Here is a 21,034-nt window from a genome sequence, read left to right as displayed (position 1 = left end):
TCTTCTCCCATGATTGCTCAGCTTGGCCTGGCGACCAGCTCTTGGAAGAGTCCTGGTTGTGCCAAACTTCTTCTGTTTATTTACAGTTCCTTTGACCTCGTGGTTTGGTTTTTGCTCTGATATGCGTCATCAGTTGTGAGGCCTTCTACAGAGAGGCATGCCCAATCAGTTTAATTTAGCACAGGTGGACTCCAATCAAGGTGTAGAAACATCTCAGCAAAGATCAGAGAAATTGGAGGAAACTGAGCTACATTTCAAGTGTTTTTGCAAAGGTTTTGAATACATGTGTTAATTTTTAATTAATTTGCACAATTTTTTAAAATTCAGTTTTCACATTGTCATGATGGGGTACTGAGTGCAGATTACTAAAAATAAAAATGATTTTTTTCTACTGTAGCATCAGGCTGCAACATAGGAAAATTTAAAAATTAGTATTTCTAGTTCACTGCAACATCATGTGAAGATTTCACCAAGCGGCTGGCAGGAATATGTCCTGGCTGTTTGCATTTTCTCATTCAGCTCTCCTTGAAGATTCTAGGACAAATTTCAAGAGTTTTGCATGCATGAAAACAGCCATTCCTCTCGTCTAATTTTTCAAATACAGGGTGAAGAGTAGACGCTGTAGACGCTGTATGTTTTAGTAAGAGGGTAAACAAGTTTACAGCAGCGTGAAGGATGAAACAGCAGGCGTTCCCTGCCTGAAAATCTCATAAAGCAAAGATAGAGCTGACATAAATAATCAAGTTACAGGAGCCAATAAAAGTTCTACCCGGAGGGGAAGGAAGGGAACGGGCCAGGTGGGAACAAATACAAATTGCTTTCCAGCTACGTTTAAATGTTATAACCCCAGTTTACAAGAGTGTGGGGTGGAAGGTCAAAGAGCTGGCCAGATGGTGGGACAGAGGGGAGACGACCTGTGAGGAAAGTTTAAGGCTGAGCAGAAGAATCTGTGCTGATAAAACTGAGAGTGTGCTGAGAGTCAGGGCAGGGGACTGTGATGTGAGCGTGCCGTGTCAGATACTCACCTGGATACAGCTGTTTGGTGGGGGCGCTGAGCTGGGCATCTTTGGATACTCTGTAAGCCACATCGGGTCCTTGTGATGACCTCCTATGTGAGCACAAACCCGATGTTTTTGTAACACCTTCGGGTAAACTGTGAAAATCTAAAATCTTCAAGAGGTCTGCTGGTTCCACTGTGGAGAGAGAGAGAAGGGACAAAAGAAAAAGGATGTCAGGATTGAACTGCTTTTAAAAATACACACTTTCCAAACCCTTTATCATGCTGCTTATGCAGCGCATAAATAGGCATAACATCCTGCAATTTCTGCTTATCAAATTAGCCTAAATTATGGCCATTTTAACTCAATTTTCTGTCCTCTGCTGACTCAGAAGCTCCAGTTACTCAGCAGGACGTTTCGCTGTTGCGGCTCAGAGGAGACTTCAGTTATCTATTTTGACTGTAAACAGAGATGTGCCCCTTTATAGATCATGATCATGGGTTACAGCTGCAGCAAAAAGCCATCCTTCTATCCAGCTCACTGCAGAACTAAATCCACCGCTGCCTCCCTTTGAGCCACAACCATGCAATTAGCACACTTTCAGCCCGGCAGTCACGGCTGCAACCGGGCCACCGCAGAGGAACACTGGGTCAGAACAATGTGACACAGGGTTTGACCCTGGACCGCACCCCGTGTGTGCCAAAACCACCCAGGACAAACAGCTGTTCCTGCAGCCAGATGCTCTCACAACGAGCTGCACAATGACAGGCATTAGCATCCCAGCCTGGTCCCGGGACAGGAATGGGCTGAAAAGGACACTAGGTTACGTCTATAGGGACTGTTTTTAGAAGCACTTAAACAAGGAAGCAGACTAAACAAAAGGAGTTTATGGCACGAGTGTTTAAGAAATAAAGAGAGACAAAGGCAAAAATGCTGCGGTATTTGCTGCTGGATGCTTTTTTTTGTTATGTGAACGCGGAGTGTCAACCCACACTCAGGTACAGCAGGGCGAGTGTCAGGCTACACAGACCACACACACGGTACAGGAGAAAAAAAACCTTCAATGGCTCCATCCATCTGAGAGCAGGAGGGAGGCTGGGAAAGGTGGAGAGGGGGAACAGGCCGTGCAAGAGTGTTTGTACATTCTGCGTTACCCTGCAACAACCTCCAGCTGGATGTCATTACGCATGACTCACGTGGAGCAGAGATCAATTAGTCAAAAAAAAAAGACATCCTCCAACAAAGGTCTCCTTTTATGAGTGCTTTGGCCACAGCTGTACAGTGATCAGGGGGAAAATCTTCCTCCGCATCAGCCTTGGTCTGATTGCACGTTGCTGACAATTTTATCTTATAATCAACCGGATGAAGGGTGTTTTAGTCCTGGTTCATCAAGGTCAAATCACCTGCCCATAAAACATCCACACAGACACTGACAAACGGAAAAAGTACCTCACAAAAAAAAACCTCCTAACCTTTTGGCAGCTATTATACCTGTGCATTCACAAAATACACACCACAGACTCATGCAAGCAGGTAATCCACTAAAAGAGGGAAGAGTTCAATCATTGGTCAGGAAGACTGCAAGTGCACCAAGTGAAATGTGTGCAAATCTCTGCACATTTTTTTCAGCATAAATGTCATTACACAAAGTTCAACAGGTACAGCCTTATATATAAACTTCAAAGTTCATCTTTTACAGCAGGGGTTCTCAACCTTTTTGGCCCGCGACCCCCAAAATAAAGGTTCCAGAGATCTGGGACCCCACTGTACCTGAAGGTGGTAGAACACAGTCATGCACAACCAAGAATAGTCATGTGCAGACTAGGCCTTCCATAAGGGGGAATAAAGGGATAGATTTCTGGGACCCAGCCAAACTGGGGGCCCATGGAGGTCAGAAAAACCATGGTCCATTGTGAAGTTAAGCTGTGAAAAACCATATTTTATATTTGACCTAAATGTTAAAAACATACTTAAAAAGGGTTAAAAATAGCTAAAATTGGTTAATAATGGCAAAAAATGGTGGAAAAGGTGTTGAAGTTTGATTTTTATAGAACATAAATGCATTAAAAGTGGCCAAAACTGGATAAAAGTAGCCAAAATGGCTCCAAAAAGTGGTAAAAGGGGCTTAGAAAGTGGCTGAAATGACTTTTTGGTGCAAAAAAACAGGTGGAAACTAGGTGGACTGTGATGAAAAATTGATATAAACTGGCAAAAATGGGTGAAAAATGAGTGTAAAAAATGGATGGTGGAGGCAACAATAGGCAGAAAGTGGCGACTCCAAGGTTGAGAACCACTGTTTTACAGGGTTGCAAGTGGAAACACAACATAAAGCAAACTGTGTTAAAAGATGTTTAAATGGTATTTAGCCTAAAGAAAACTCTATGGGCTGTGAGCTGAGATTAGTGTTTTTTCAGGTTAGCATTCCTTCACTATCATTCACAAGGTTAAGGCAGGGCGACACTAAGATTGATGCATTCTCATTATTGGGGCTGCCAGCTGAGCTGCAGCCTACTTTGACCTACGCTAACATTTTGCCCTAATACTTATCCAGTAACAGTGTATTATGGGTTATCTGAATGAGCACAAATTGCCCCAAAGACAGTCTGGCTGAAGACCACATCTTTCTTGCAGACCACTTCTCTGAGATGCCACCTCTGTCAGAAGAAATGCACACTTAAACTTCTGGTTAGGGATAAAGGTTAAAGAACTTGTACCTAAGAAGAGCTAAGGGCCCCAGGCCAAAATAGTGATATGCTGCTGTCAAAAATTCACATTAATTCTAAATGTTTTTAGCCTTTAAAGCAGCCGAACAATTCAGCCCAAAATACCTTTACATGAACCATCAGTGTTAATCCTTATTTTAGCCACTATGAGTGAACTTATTATAACAACCTTAGGGCAGACAGACCCCTGTGCCAAGCCTGAAATCTCTGGCACCCTTCCACAGGGGTCCCACACCTGGTTGGGAACCAGTGGGTTAAGGAAAGTCCTAAAAATCCAAAAACCCGACCTGCAAAACCTGATTACAGGACGTTTCATAAAGCCAAATAAACAGTCTGCTTACAGGAGATAACACTATAACACAGCTAACGAGGCTCAGGCTAAAGCTAACCAAGCTACGTTCTCTGCGTAAGCTATGCAGAAAATGTAGCTATGCAGCCTACATAGCCAGAGCTTATGCGACCGAAGCCACATTAGCTCATGCAACATCTAACTAATTAGCTAATGTTAGCCCTGTAGCAATGTGATACTTAAGGTGGATAGTGTAGCTATGTAAACTTATAAAGGAATGCCAACTATATGGCTTATGTAGCTATACTAGCTTATAAAGTAATGCTAACGAGGCTCAGGTAGCTATGTAAGCTTCCAAAGTAATGCTAACTACATGGCTAATGTAGCTATGTAAGCTTCTAAAGTAATGTTAACTACGGGCTACTGTAGCTATGTTAGCTTCCGAAGTAATTTTAACTAAGTGGCTAGTGTAGTTATATTAGCTTATAAAGTAAAGATAACTACATGGCTAATGTAGCTATGTTAGCATACAAAGTGATGTTAACTAAGTGGCTAATGTAGCTATGTCAGCTTAGAACATAATGCCAACTACATGGCTACTGTAGCTATGCTAGCTTATAAAGTATTGCCAACTACAAGGCTAATGTAGCAATGTTAGCTTATAAAGTAATGCTAACTACATGGCTAATGTAGCCATGTTAACTTCCAAAGTAATGCTGACAACATGGCTAATGTAGCCATTTTATCTTCCAAAGTAATGCTTACTACATGGCTAATGTAGCTATGTTAGCATACAATGTAATGTTAACTAAGTAGCTATTGTAGCTATGTTAGCTTATATTGTAATTCTAACAACATGGCTACTGTAGCTATGTTAGCTTCCAAAGTAATGCTAACTGCATGGCTAATGCAGCTATGTTAGCATACAAAGTGATGTTAACTAAGTGGCTATTGTAGCTATGTTAGCTTCCAAAGTAATGCTAACTACGTGGTTAGTGTGGCTATGTTAGCTTATAAAGTAATGCTAACTACATGGCTAATGTAGCTATGTAAGCTTCCAAAGTAATGCTAACTACATGGCTAATGTAGCTATGTAAGCTTCCAAAGTAATGCTAACTACATGGCTAATGTAGCTATGTAAGCTTCCAAAGTAATGCAAACTACATGGCTAATTAAGCTATATTAGCCTTGTTTTTCCGTTTAGTTCATAAAATGTGGTTTAGTCTGTAGCGTTAGCCATCAGACTGTTTATGAATACAGTTGAATATAAAAAGCGAGATTTAAACTTGAAATTGCACCAGCAAATTAAGTCACTTGCATTCCGACGGAGGTGGCGTCTCACAGTCGTGGTCTGCAAGAGGAGGGTTCTGAGACCTGTGGTCTGCAGCCAGACTCCTCTTCAAATTACACAAACAAGGATAAAGCAGATTTTTATGTATTTATCCCACAAAGGGGCTGTGAGCAGAGTTCCCACATGCTTGTCTCTTGTGTTTCTTTGTGGCCTTCCAACTGAGCTGCAGCTAACTTTGAGACCAGATCAGATCTTGCCTTCATCTTTGTCTGCTCATGTTGATATTAAGACTTGATATGAAGCACCAAGACAGTCATGAGAGAATGCTTTGATGTCTGTCCAGCAGCTGGAAAACTCAACTATTATTCACTTGTATCTTTGAGGTTAAAAAAGGAGACTTGTTTAGACTGATAGAGGAGTGGTGTGGAGCTGCAATATGAAAAAAAAAGAACAAAAAGTGATCCGCCTATTGAGCAGACAAATCCAATTGGGCAGACAAAACTCTGAGTCATCACAGTCCTACTTTCTACACTCTAATTAGAACACAATAAAAGTCACATGTCCTCTAGTCTGACTTCAATCTGATGACTCCTCTCCCTTTCAGTCTCTAGAAAACCTGCCCACTCTTCTTGTCTTAAAGGAAGTCTGTCATCTAATACCAAACTTTGAAATGAAATCTAAAGTGGTAAGAGTAGCTGCCCACAAATGGAACGAACCGTGAACACAACACAAATCTGCGGCTTTTCACATAATAATCCCTCAAATGTAATACATTTCCCATAAACGAGAAAGCATTTGACTGCTGCAAATGTGGCAATTATTTATTTGTAGGGATTTATTATGGTTATATTAAGGTAAAAGTAACTCTCTCTCAAAATTGTATTAACTTTTCACGACTGCCATTTGGCTCAAATCAGCTTAAGTTCACCTCACATCAAAAAACATAGTTAGGGCAATATTTTTTTCTCCATGAAACAGTAAGTTTTTTTTTCAAAAAAACACGTGAAGCCATAAATCTTAGCATGGTACAAATCATGTCTCTCAGAACTGTATTGATTTCCCACAAATGTTACATAAACATAGAAAAAAAGAAAGTCGTGGTCATCGTTCCAGAGGCATTTTTACAACTCAGTCAGTGGGTCAAAAACGTACTTGCGGCAATATTTTTTTTTGTTTGCCAAAAAACAGGAAGTTTCTAGAGTTTTAAAACACTTGTAGGGCCATGGATCTTAACACACATATTACATCTATGGGAAGGTAAAAATCCTTTTCTTTCAAAATTGTTTTCTTCTTCCTACAAATTTAATGTGAACATGAAAAAGAAAGTTGTGCTACAATGCTTTTTTACAACAGCCAAGGGGTTCAAATCAGCTTAAGCTCAAGTCACAACAAAAACTGTAGTTATGTTAATTTTTTTACTCGCCATGAAACAGGAAGTTTTTTTTCCCCGAGTTTTCTACTTGTAGGCACTTGTAGAGCCATAAGTTTTAGCAAAAAAATGTGAATTAAAAAGGAAAATTCTACAAAATCCAAGGGCAAAAACATCATTTCCATCAAGAAAACTCAGGGATTTTTTTACCTTTCCTTAAATGTAATATATTTGCTAAGATTTATGGCTATACCAGTCTTTTAAGACGACAAAAAAACTTCTTCCTGTTTCATGGTGAACAACAAAGGCTGCAACAAGCAATAACCTCAACTTTCATTTTTCATTATTGCACACATATCTGTGGGATTTCATACAATTTTGAGGGACACTGATTTTACCTTTCCATAAATGTAATATGTGCGCTAAGATTTATGGCTATACCAGTCTTTTAAGACGACAGAAAAACTTCTTCCTGTTTCTTCAAAAGAGAAAATTGCATTTTTTGATGTGACTTGAGCTTTAGCTGATGGAACCCACTGGCAGTTAAAAGCCTCTAAAAAAAAAAAAAAACATGATCATGGATATTTAGTTTTCATGCTCATACTAAATTTTTGGAAAATAGTAAAAATTTCACACAAATGTAAAAACTTGCAAATGTCATAGTTATTTTATTAGCTTGGATTTTGTTATTACAGTAGGCAAACACTTTTATGTTCATGGGATTAACACCATAAAATCTGCAGATTTATATTGTGTTTCTGTTGTTTTACATTCCTGGGTAGTTATTATGTTACAGGGTAATATTGATTGAGATGACTTAACAGGCAGAGGCTAACAGCTCATGAGACAAAGTTCAAATCAAAGTAATGCATTTAAAAGAAAAACACTTAGTCCAGCATTAACAGGTTAAAAATGTTCCAACAGTCATATTAGTGGACGTGCACACCACAGGATGACAGTCTTAGCAAGAGGAGGGTAGAAACAAATAGACAGTTCAGTCTGTCAACAACTTGTAATGAAGAAACAGACAGAAAATCATCCATCAGCCTGAGGCTGTCTATCATTCACCACCATGACAGAGGCTCTTTTAATGAGCTTGTCTAAAAGCTCGGGGACAGCAGCGTTATCATGTGTCAGGATGTCAAGTGATGGGAAAAGTAGGTCTCTAACAAATACTCTGATTGAGCTGTCACCACTCAAAATCTGTTGAACTATCCATTATACTTCTTCTGAGGCCTGAATGTGCACTATACGGACAATAGCATTTGGCCGGCTGGCCTTTACACCAGCAGGGACTGTGAAAATGGTGCATTCAAATGCATTTATTTCCAGTCCGGTGTGCTTTACACCACTCCATTCTACTCTTGGTATCGGACTTGGTGATGTGAGGCTTGCATGCAGCTGCTCGGCCATTGAAACCCATACTTGAAACTCCTGCCCCCCCAGTTTTTGTTCTTACGTTAACACTAGTGGAAGTTCAGAACTCAGCAGGGCGTTGGCGACTTTCACGCACCGGTGACCCTGTTCTGTGTAACCTGGTCTTCTGCTACATGGCTGAGTTGCTGTTGTTCCTAAACTCTTCCACTTTCTAATAATATCACTTATATCACAGTTTACTGTGGAATATCCAGCAGGGAAAAAATCATGAACTGTCTTATTTCAAAGGTGGCAGTGCCACACTTAAAGTCACTGAGCCCTTCAGAACAACCCCTTTAGCATCATCAAAGTTGTTATTTTGAGGAACATACTTATAATTCATTATAGTGCTGACTTTGAGAGACTGTGCAAAAGTCAGAAAACATTGCCAAAAATATTTCATAAAGGTTTATACTTGCATATTTTATAGGGCCTTCAATATTTAGGAATAAATAGAGCAAGCAAAGTCTTCTATTTTCAGTGTTGCTGTCTCAATCTTCATACTACTACAGAAAAATCCCTCTTGGGCATCCTTAAAAATCCACTTCAGAGAGTTAGACACAGAAAGCTTCAGTGTCTCTGCCAGGAATATGAGAGAAGTAGGTGACACATATACTGGCACATAATCATTTTCATTTAATACCATTTTAACAAGGGCCTCGGTTGACCAAAAGCAAAGCTCACAGTCATTGCCCTTTACTCAGACAGCCACAAATGTTCACTGTAAAAAGCCGCAACACTGCACTACTCCCTCTGAGCTGCCAGCATCCATCACCACATTATCCTTTAAGAGGTAGATCAATCGATCACTGATGTCTGCGAGAGGGAGAAGGCCCTACAAGGCATGGGCACAACCTCACAGTTAAACCTCTGCGTACAGGGTGGAGCTTAAATGTCAGATTAACCTCATGCTGCATTATAAAAATCCAGCAACAGTTGATCGCGTTCATGCGGTTTTAGTCTGTGACTTTCAGACTGTTAAACAGCCATAGCCTCCCTTTTCCATCTCCTCTTCCCTTATATGGAAATAGCATTGCGTAAGCCTCACAGCCAGAGACTGTGGTGGTGACAGGCACCAACACTCACTTCATATCTTACCTAATATTATAAAAAAAATACCTCTATGAAACCCAAAAAGTTTTAAAGTTCATACAGGAAACATTGCAATCAGTTGCTCTGCATGTTAATGTCACTTTGGGCACAAAGTTGTAGTCCATGGTTTAAAACTCCTTTGAAAAGTCGACTGCCTGAACCCTAGCACTGCAAACTATCTCAATTAATCAGATGTTTACCCACAAGCACCCACTGTTTTATTAATTTATAAATAGCAGCAGCACATTCAAGCAGTGATAAATCATTCAAAGACATTCCCCCAGGCAACAGACTCACCACCATAACAATATCACTGTCACAACAAGAATAACAACAGAATGACTGTAGCTGGCTCACAACTCATAAAAGAAGCATCCAGTCAGTGCTGCTTACCATGTCACAGCCCCCGCTGAGGAGTTTATTAGCTAATCAACACTGACAAAGAGAAATTCAGTGAGCTCAACAGTTTATTTGGGGAGAGAAAGGGTTTATCTCATATTAGCCATTGTTATGCTACATCAAGCTCTCTTTTGGAAGCTTGAATGTGTGTTTATCGTACTGCTGTATGCTAGGGAGTTAGCAGTGTTGAAGTTAGCTATTAACCTGACATGCCAGATAGATTTGTTTCACACATCCATCTGGGAAAGCTTCAATAGGAAACGTTTGAGAAAAGGCAGAGGCTTTGAAAAAAACTCAAGAGTGCGATTGGGTGAATGTTCTGTCTGTCACATCTCTACGGGCCAATCAGAGCAACAAAACACGTAACGTAACCGCTATCAAGCTGCGCATGTGCAGCTACTGAGGAATAATGCGAAACATGGCACCTATAGACACCTACTATAGACACCTACTCGACTTTTGTCGTTTCTGAAAAGAAAACAACTCACTGCTGTTCTTTGTTCTTCTTTTAACCAAGAAATGTCGTCAAGTTCTGATAAAACTGGCGCGTTAGCAGCAATCACGTTAATCTCTTCCTCCATAACTGCACCAGCTCTTGCTGCTGCTTGTTTACGTCACGACTCTGCCACGCCTGAAAGTACCGCCCCTCGTCACTGATTGGTCCTGTCACTTTCTAACCGGGCCCAAACGGTTCAGATGGGAGCTTTGCAAGATGGATTCGCCAGTGAAAAACAAGAAAACGGGCGTATCCATCTGCTTTGCAAGGTAAGTTAGCTATCATTTCAGTGCTGCACGCTCTTGAATATAAAACACGATGGAAACAGAAAATCTGGAGGGAAAAAAGGCTGTGTTAAAACAGCAAATACGGCAACAGTAGACAGCAGCTTCTGTTGGTATCTGACTACTTTCAAGCTAAGTCACCGCTAGCTAGGAGATAGCCTCTAGCAAATGTAGCAGTTGGCTTTAAATGTTTTATATTTGTAGTAGTGTTAGTGTTTGACAACACTACTGTCTTTGACTACAACATTAGCCAATATCAACAAAAGCTTTATATGTGTTTTCCAAGGCTAGTCTATACTTAGAACAATGTCAAACAACAGTGTTAGCGTTCAAGTACTTTATTAAAACTACAAAATTAGCTAACATTACAAAATTAGCTACCATTACCTCGACAATCTTAGATACCACCTCATTTCCATCTACCACTTTAGAAAACTGTCGTACTGCAGCCTTTCTACAACACGCTAACCACGAAGCCACCACTGAGCTTCTCATATTTACATCTGGTGAAATGCCAGAGAGGAAGGCAGCGGCCATTAACTGAAACTACAGCGGCCTCTAGTGGCGGGAGGTTCATCACAGTTTAAAACAGCATTATGGACCGGGATTTCAAGCCTGTGTCCGCAAAAAAAGAAAGGTAATTAGTTTAACACACAAGTAAATCCCATGCCAGCTAACCGCGCGTATCCCTAGTATTAGCATAAGCTCATAAGCTCCAGCTGTTAACAATGCCATAATGTTTATGATATCAAAAAGTAGTGATAGCTTTCAGCAAGCCTTTTATAATCTACAACATTAGCTAACATTATTGTTTATGTTGATGTGGCTTACCATAGTAGGCCTGCATTGTAAACAATATTGAAAAGTAGCATTAGCCTTGTTTTTAGCCAATTTCTAATCGTGACATTAGCTCGTATTAGCATAAGCTCTGAAGTCGTTTACAATGCCATTATGTTTACGATATCAAACTGTAGTGTTAGCTGATAGCAACTTCCAGTATTAGCATCAGCTCTGGAGTTGTTTACAATGCCATGTTTATAAAAATTAAACCATAATGTTAGCTTTTAAACTATTGTTTTTCTAACTACAACATTAGCTAACATTATCATATATTCTGATGTGGTATGCAATGGTAGGCCTAGGCTTTTATTGTTAACAATATCAAACAATAACATTAATCTACTGTAGCCACTTTTTATTTGCAATAGTAGCTAGTATTCTCATGAGCTCATAAGCTCTGAAGTAGTTCAGAATACCATTGTCTTAATGAGTCAAAACTGTAGCCATAGCCTCAAACCCCTCTTCTTCTAACTGCAACATTAGCTAAAATTATTTTATAGTTTTCTGTGGTTTACATTGGAAGGCCTATATTGTAAACAATGGCATTAGCCTTGTGTTTAACTACTTTCCATTTGCAACATTAGCTAGGATTAGCATAAGCTCTTGAGTAGTTTAAAAAGCCATTATGTTTATGATATCAAACTTTAGCTTTAGCAATATGAGCTGTAGAAAACAGAGCTTAAGCTAATATAACTATATAAATACCAATCTACATGGATTGCACAGCTGCTTTGTGAGCTTAGCTTTAGATACGTTAGCTACGTAGCTAGGTTATCTATGGCTCAGTTAGCTTAAGCAACGTGCGCTTCAGCAAACGAGCTAAAGCTAACATAGCTATGTAGAAAAAGTAGCTTACATTGCAGCTTTGTGAGCTTTGCTTTAGCTCTGTTATCTACGTAGCTTAGGCAGCAAACTTAGCTAATGTAAACTTGCTGCGTTAGAATGTTTTCATTGAGTATAAGCTTTTTTTTCCCTGTAAGCAGACTTTTTACCTAAATTTATTGAATGTTTGGTAATCAGGTTTTCCGGGTCAGATTTAACTTTTAATTTTTGGTATCCTTACCATAACCAAAACATTTAACCTACCCCAAATGGAAGTTTGATGTGATTTTATTTCAAAAGTTTTAGTGTGTATTTCTGTTCTGAAAGAGACGGCGTCTCAGATGAACGGTCTGTGAGAGTGGCCGTCAGAGATGAACAGTCTGCAGTCAGACTGTCTTGACATTCACAGCATACCATCTGGAACACAGTGGGAAAATGAAACAGCACTTTGCTTCACATCCTCGTAGTGAAATCATAGAAAACTGCAGTGTGAATACGGTTGATTATCATCAGGATGCCTCTCATTTCATACCCACTTTTTCCCTCCATCAATCAAAGTGTTATCCAAATGCTCCACTCTATCATTTCCATTCTCCAATTTCCTTTTTCCTCAGGCAAAATGTGTTCTATCAGCTTTTTCATGGATGTTTTTATATCCTCTGAAGGATCTAAAAGAGACCACAGGGCCTCTGCAGGGTCACCTGGAGGTGAGCCAGGGGGAGTGGGCCAATTAGCAGCTTACAGGAAAAGAGCAGGAAGGTGAAAGGACACCATAATATATGGGCTATCTGTGCGGATACAAGGTGCAAAATAAAAAACCCATCTGAAAATCAGCAAATGTCTCCTAATGCAAAAAGCAACAGGTGGGGCTTTTCTCTCAATGAAAACTCTCCATTCCCTTCCTCTCACACACCTTCATTCATAGATTTCTGTCCCCGGCACTCGACCTTACAGCGGAAACTGTCCTGACCACATCCCAAGCCGCAGGTATGGCCTTCAGTCCCACCTTGTTAAGCTGAGATGTTTACCTACTTAGCATGTCAGACCCCTCGAGACCAACACCTCTTGCTCCAGTTGCTAAAAATACTTCTTCCCTCTGACCACAGCCCCTTACATCCAAGAGAGCAGGTACACAGAAACTGTTTATACGACACGGTCTTGTGTACACAGTCTGCCTTCCCTCTTCTGCAGCTTTAAATACTTTTGCAAGACACATAAAAGCATTGCTGTAAAACTCAGAGCATCTCTTAAGCCTCTGAATCTTTTTCATGTGTAAATTAAAACAGATTCCTTCCTTTGCCTCTCATGTTATCCTTACATTGCTTCCATAACCACAGTGGCAATATTCCAGATGTGTTTAATGCTCATATCAGCCGAAGGGCTTTCGCTGTCAATGAGAGCATGCATTTACAGCATCAATATGAGACAGTGCAGCAGAGGACATAGGATGAAGCTGGGCTGGCTGAAAACTCTCAGACGGATGAGCTTAAACCATCTAATCCCTCAGTTATGTCTCTCTTTGCCACATGCACTGTCACAACTTGTACTTATAATCTCAAAATTAGCAAGCAAAGTGCTCAATCTTTGATGTATTGTGCTAAAAGAGGAGCTTCTTTTCAGTCTTTTATGGGTTTGTTTGTCAGACATGGGCTGGACGAGGTTTCCAGCATTGTAAAGTGTAATGAATTCATAAAAGTATACCACTTACATGTGAATTACTTAAGTGTGTGGTAACTCTTCCAACTGATTGTATGATGTGGTTTTCAGCATGGATATTCCCACTACACTTTCAATCCGTCCTCTTTCTCTGAACAGTAGCTTGAGCACCAGATTCATAATCCTGCTCTCGGCTCCACGCCAAGGCTGTGGTGTATCCCCTTCCTCTGACTTATCCACCCACTCTTGATTTCCACACTCACACATGCACACATTCTGAAACAACACTTAGCGTCTCCAGACGGCACCATTTGGTTTGACAGGAGGAGGGGTGCCGGACCAATGAATTAGGACTTTTTCATGGGGGGGAGATTAACATTCTTCACTCTTTCCCTGCCCCCTTCTCCTCCTCAAAACCCCTCCTGAAGTGAGGCCTGATTCTCCAGGCACATGCTTGACCTGGCGCTGAGGACAAGGAGTAATTAGCAGCCATAAAGAGGACCCTGCCACTCTTGGAAACCGGCACCGCCGAAAACAAGGGTGCCCAATGAAAGACTTCCACCTCCTAGAGCGCATCACAGAGAGAGTTTTTTTGTTGTTGTTGATCACCTGATGCTGTTATAAAACTGTAAGTGAAGCCAACTGTTGGGAGGCTGGAGCCTCAGTATGAGTACAGGAGGTTACAGTTATGGCCCTGACTGTAATTACTGTACGTTAGACTAAATAACTTTAACGGCACTGAAAGGCTTTCTAAGTAAAAACTTCTGTGAGAAGATTTTTCACTGGTCATTACTTAGAATAATACAGATGCCAATCTATGACCCTCAGCAGTCGGATTATTTCTATATTCTTATTCTAAATGTCTGAACCCACGGTCACATGGTGCTGTAAAACTACTGTAAATGGTGGCGTGTCTGTTTTGATTTGCATGCCACATCATTTCTCCCGTTGTCCTTGACTACTCTCAGAAGATGTCTTGGGTGTACTGGTTTGAAACTGGTGCAATAAAAAAAAACATAACTATGTACAGATTTTCTATAAAATCCCAGATAGTTGCGCCTTTTGCCTTTGTTTGATGAGAAATCTGCTCCATGATCCCTGATTAAAGTAAGCTGTCTTGAAAACACTTCTCCAAATCACAATATATTTGCTGTTATTTGTTGGTTGTAGTTGGCGGCGCTGCATAAACATGTTTGATTTGTGTCCGTCTCTGTGCAAACAAACGGTGTTGCTTTGTTAAAGCTCCAGAATAAAGTGCACACTCTAAAACTTTGTGAATAAGTCCAAAGGCACAGCTTTAATGCTCCCCTTATGGTGTTGTTGGCCAATCAACGCACATACATACTGGTGCGCAGAGACGCTGAGCCATTATGTAGTTATTTGGGGGGAAAAAAAACACCCCTTCCTGTGCAAATTGGTCGTACTGCATCTAATGACGAGGCTGATAATAGCATGGCATAAATATAGCAAAGATTTTTAAAAATCACATAAAAATGTGACTTTAGTTGGGCAAATTAGACTATGGCAGAATAGAAAAGACTATGGTGCTGTGTCATAGTCTAGGTAACTAATGGGAAACACTGAGCTGCTCGCGTTGCACAGTCGTCTCAGTCTTCGGCTTTTCCTCCGTGGTGCTTCGGTGTAGCGGATTGGATGGGGATGAGTCACATGACTACTTCTGCGTCATTTGGGTTTCCAGCAGACTTCATGCCTTGCGACACCTAGCTAAGGGGATGGTGCATTAGTTGAAAGAGAATTACAAGGGGAAAAAAAATAACAGACATGGCAGGTTTACATCTGTCTGAGGCTCTAAAATTTGGTTTTGATTATTTTTTAATTAGTTGCCCAGCACGAGTGTAAAGGGCACATCTTTAACAGCAGTATGTTTAGACATGCATTGTCATGACCACAAGTGCAGCCCTTTCTTGCTCATTGCAGACCAGACTGATCAGAGTTGGCGCCACTTTTTACCATCTTTTCTCCCTCATTAGGTTATAATCCTGCCTGTTATGAAAGCAGGAGTATACTGGTATGTATATAAGCCTTGTGGAGTGTTTGTCGGATTGAAAGAATCCTCAGTAAAGACAGACCCTCAGACATGGGCGGTGGGACTCAGATTTTGTCATCGTCACTACAATCCCTGCAGGCTGAGAGCTCTAAAAGTGTTTTATAGCTAGCAGAGGTGCTAACTCTTGATGGCTAAAACAGACAGTTCTAAAACAGCTACAAAGCTGTAGAAACTGCACCCTGTGGACTTTGATGAATGCAATAGGAATTATCTTGCAGAACAACAGTTTAAATGTTTTTCCCTCTGGGACAGGCGCAAAAATAGACTTTAGCATACACATGGGTGCAACCTATAATCCTGATTTTACAGTGAATAAATGGGTGATAAATGTATTTGTTAAAGACAACAGGATGAGAGTTTCTGTTTGAAAAACATCACTATTACATAAGTAAAGGACAAGTTCAGGAAAGGCTCCTTTTGTCCACAGAACCGTCAAATTTGTCACAGGGTATTTGTGTCAGTGGGTTTGATATGCTATGTAGAACTTGGCTAAAGTTAGCAGCTAGCCTTCATTCCTCTTTGCAGATTACTGTCAAGCTCAACATGTCCTACCACATGCAGCCAGGGTCAAGCTTGACAGCACCTATTTTGTCCAAGCCTTTTCATGCCAGTAGACTGCTAGCGGATTTTCAGGCGCTTGGGACATTCACTGCCCAACCAGGTGCTTGTGGCAGCCCTCCTACCTCCCTGGACAGTACCAAACCCCTGTTAGTCACCATATCCATCCCCTAAAGGTGTGGACTTTGTTAGTTTTTTAGCAGATCATTTTTCCATGCCCCTGGTATTATGCAAGGACATCCAGAGCACAACCAGGGTTGTGCCAATCCTCCATTCCCACCCCTTGTAGCCATGGAGCTTATTTGCCACATCTACGCCTTACTTTAGCCACTTTTTTGTGCCCGAACATGCCATAATGTTCTGACTGGTACTGTATCTATTCATATATTTCTTCTTTAGACTTGATTTGATGTGTATATCTCCTATTGCTTTATTTGTATTGTGAACCTGCCGCTGAAATCCAGCTACAGGACTTGTTTGAAGAATCATATTAAAGTTTAGATCCTGGTATCATGAAAACCTTGGTCGCCACAGTAGCTGCTTTCAAGCAAAGATACAACGACCTGCTTTATGATCTAAAAATACCAGGAAGGGTTTCCCCAAAGGAAATTACAAAGCTCAGGATTTAAGCCACCTGAAATGGACCACACCAACACCAAGACTCTAAATATTTGGTGTTTACAGAGGGGAATAAGACTTTTTTTCCTTCCTTTAAAGATTTTACCTCACGTAACTCCTGCAAAATGCTCAGACACTTCCTGAAACATTGACCTTAACTTGTTGCTTCTGGCTTTCATGTGACCAGACCTGGAAATCATACTGCAGGCATTACGTGTGCTACATTGAACGCATTACACACACTGCATGGACATCCTGTGAGAGACAACACACACACTAGTTCAAGGAAGAAACACATGAGTAAACTAATAACTAGGACAAAGCTGAATGGGATGTCAGGTAGCAAGAGAGCAAGCAGCCACATGTATGAACGCACTTGCAATAGAGTTTCTATTAACCTGGAAAAGACCAAGCCACACATATATCAATAAGAATCTTACATTACAGTTACTATCACTAGTAGTTTATCTTTATTCCATCCATCTATCTAAAAAGTTTTATAAATAAAGTACACCTTAGCCACATTAGGGCACCATCAACCGGGAAGGAGGATTGACACAACCCTGGTTGTGCTCTGGATGTTCTTGCATATCACCAGGGTCATGGGCTGTTGGGAAAAAAAAATCAGTCCACACCTGGAGGCTACAGTTAGAAGTGGATATGGCTAGTAGGCAACGGCCTAGGGTACCATTTGTGCCAGTAAGGGCTGCCATGAGCCCCTGGTCAGGCTGTGGATGTCCCGAAGGCCCGAAAGCTGCTGGGAGTAGTACCAGAGGTGAATAGGCCTGGTCAAAAGACATGCCGTCGAGCTTGACCTTGGAGGCCGAGCAACACACATGGGCTGGACTCTGGCTCAAGGCCCCAGGTTGTGGCACATCGATCCTTAATGCCTTAAACTTATGCACATGACTATAAGCCCTGATCATAAAGTAATTAGGTAATCAAGTTACTTGAATTATGCAAGGAGTTATTTCGGCCATAATGCCATCATTTCAGCTATTTACATCGAATAAATCCACCCAGATATATCTAGACAGTCCTTTTGATTGGTGACATATATAGTGAATGAAACCTATTTATTTAGAGTCAGAGCCCCTGGTCAGTCTTGGGATGTCCAAATGTCCTGAAAACCACTAGGTGTATTACCAGGGGTGAAAAGGCCTGGACAAAAGAGATGCCATCGAGCTTGACCCTGACACACATGTCAAGCTTGACTCTGGTCGATTTCCGGTCTTGGCACATGCTTAGGGCATCCTTTCCACCACTCTCTCCCCCCTTAATTTCCTGTCTCCCTTAAGCTGTCCTATCAAAATAAAGGCCCGAAAATAATCTACAGCAAAACCAAAGAAATGGGACTGTTATATGGTCCCTTCTGTTGTGTGTTCTGTTGTGGCAGAGTCCTAGAGGGGGACCCTTCTTATGGATAAATAACATGATTATTCTAAATGAATATTAAATGCTAGTAAATATTACACACTGTACCTTTAAGAAGATGTAACCAACAGGGATAGCCAGCTGACTTAATGACAGCCCAGTTAAGGGACTATAAAGACAAAAGAATAATTAAAAGTAAATTGAACTTCAAAGATTTTTATCAGCAAAACACAGTAAACAATATTGACCAAGATTATTTTAGCAAAAACTTCTTCTCCTATTTTTTAGGGACTAAAAACTGAAACAATAATCATTCTGTGACAACAAGTCTTCAAAATATTTACATATTTACAAAACAAAGTCCTTGCGGTTTTTAGTATTAGCTCTATTTTGGGCCACATCACAGGCTCTCTGTCTCTGTTTCTCTCCATTCGGAGAGCTATACAGGCCATCTCAACCAGGATCTCATTGAAACAGCCTCACAGCCTGTCACAAAGTATAACAAAATGGTGATTAGCATTAGCTTGTAGCGGCAGAAACAAACAAAAATTGATTATAAAATAGAAAAAAGATGTTCAAAGTCAGAGGTACTGGTGTGGATTTAATATTTTAAGACCCTGGAAAGTCACCCAAGTTCCAGACTTGTTAGAAAAGCTTCCAGAAGGAATTCAAAGGCATGGATAGCGTCAGTGGAAAGGCACAAAGGCTAGCTTCAAGAGGAAAAAAGTAAGAGGCTACAATTTATGGTTCAGCTTTTACATTACCACTGGTCTCAGAGGGTTAATTCTGGCTAATGTAAGCTAATGTTAGCAAACTTTAAAAAGATGCTGGGTGGGTCAAACTAATGACTGTACAACAGGGGTCTATTTTCATCTATTTCACATGTTGCCATCATGCTGTAGCTGTAAAACAGCAGAAGTAGCGGCTAATACCAGAGCATTAGCCTTAGCACTAGCAATTATGTTGTCAGCTGCTATGTTTTGAGTAAAGATGAAGTTTGGATGCCAGCCAGGTGAAAGTATGCAACTATGATGGGGTAAGAACTCCTGAGTCAACTGAGGACAGCGTTTTGTAAATGAACTCATAAGCCGGTACCACTTCAGTTTCTTTTTATCAGTTAGCTTCAGTCCAGACGTCACAGGACGCTGACCCAGTGACCTGAACCCGGAGCTGCATGAGAACGCAGGAGGAAGAGACGGGGAAGAAAGGAGGGGAAAATAGTGGGACTTTATAGACGTTCATTCCCGTGGTTATGATGGTTACACTGGATATTTATCATGGAGAGGTTCAGGAGCTTCTCTGACAGCAGAATAAGGCACAGAGAGAAAAAATGCAGAAAGTCTTGCAATTTCACTAACACCAACAGACGCTCTGACTCGCACAAACTCAGACTTGAAAGACGATCCGAAGTACAAAGAGTTTTTCAGACCTGAGCTTCTCCTGAGGCTCAGCAGCGCTTTAGCCTTTCCACTCTTATTGCTTTAACAGGAGGAATACCAGATGGTTTACTTCACTGTCTCCCTGCTGCAGCTCACAGCAGTGCAGATAAATCACCGCCTGCTGCCCGTCCGCCACAGACCAAGATGGAAAAACTGAGTCAAGATTCCACGGTGCACCTCTGAAAGCTCCTTTAACAGCAGAGGACTGCAGGAAAATGACTTTTTAGACACTCTTATCTCCTCTTCTTCTGTCTTCATTTGCACCATTTTGAGGATTCAAATCAAAATGTCCATTTGCCACTTCATATCCCTCTGTTTTATTTTGTACCCTTTTTCCTCGCTCTTTTTATGGCGTACTGCAGAGACTTTTATGATATAAAGAGGCCCCTGCAGCACTGACATTACAGAGCCATTCCCGCTCTCACAGACAGCCATTATCCAGCACCAACACGCTGACACAAACGGGATCTAATGAATATAAAACCTTGCATGATAACGATGCTTTTCCCACGTTGCTCTGCACTCTCCATCACAAGTTAAACCGGCACACTTCACTCGGACACTTTGGCCTATTATCTCATGATGGGAATCAATCCAAATATGACATGTTTGCCAACAAAGGCAGAGTTTCATCATCACGAGAGACCTCAACGACCCATAAACATTTGCATTTCCAACCGGTCCGCACAATCACAATGACACCAATGACAGAGCAGTGAAAGCAGCGCCGACTTACACGGGTAACCATAAACGTCAAGTTAAAATCCAGTTAAGAGGAAATGTAATCATGTAAAAGCTGAATGACACAGGAAATCATATCAACAATGGCTAAATGTGAACAATGAGAGTTTAAACAGTCCTGGCTCTGCTTCAGGGAGAGTGACAAAACACCAGAACAGAAAAAATAAAAGGAAATCTAATGTCATCCATCTTTTTTCCTATGAAAGTGATAACACACTCCAATAATTAGACCCTGCAGCAGGGAAACCTCCCAGAGTCTGCTGTGCCAGATAATCTGCAATGACAGCCAAGTCAGCCATCAGTTCATCGTCTATACTGACACTTCAGTCACCGAGCAACAACAGCCGACGCTGCTGTCAGAGGGTAAACACCTCAGTGTGCACAAATCATTCAATAAAACCATCACAAACTCGCCATAAAACATAAAATGTTGACTTTAACCTCCTGACCCTGCATGTACATGAGGACATTACATTCTAACGCTCCTACGACACAGGAATCATTTCTGCTACGAGAAGCTCAGAGATAACTGTCCAGAATGTCCAAGAGGTTTAAGAAATC

General features: G+C 41.0%; 1 protein-coding gene across 2 annotated transcripts in view; it reads right to left on the bottom strand.

Moving 5' to 3' along the window:
* The window catches only part of col5a1 (procollagen, type V, alpha 1), a 164,141-nt gene that overhangs the window by 122,025 nt on the left and 21,082 nt on the right, over positions 1-21,034 (bottom strand). For both annotated transcript variants that reach the window (XM_041811099.1, XM_041811100.1), the window contains exon 2: positions 1,026-1,193. In XM_041811099.1, coding sequence (XP_041667033.1) covers positions 1,026-1,193 — 168 coding nt within the window. The remainder of the gene's footprint in view (positions 1-1,025; positions 1,194-21,034) is intronic.

This window comes from Cheilinus undulatus, linkage group 17 (genome assembly GCF_018320785.1).
Source record: "Cheilinus undulatus linkage group 17, ASM1832078v1, whole genome shotgun sequence".
NCBI lineage: Eukaryota > Metazoa > Chordata > Actinopteri > Labriformes > Labridae > Cheilinus > Cheilinus undulatus.
This window is presented reverse-complemented; position numbering and strand designations above follow the sequence as displayed.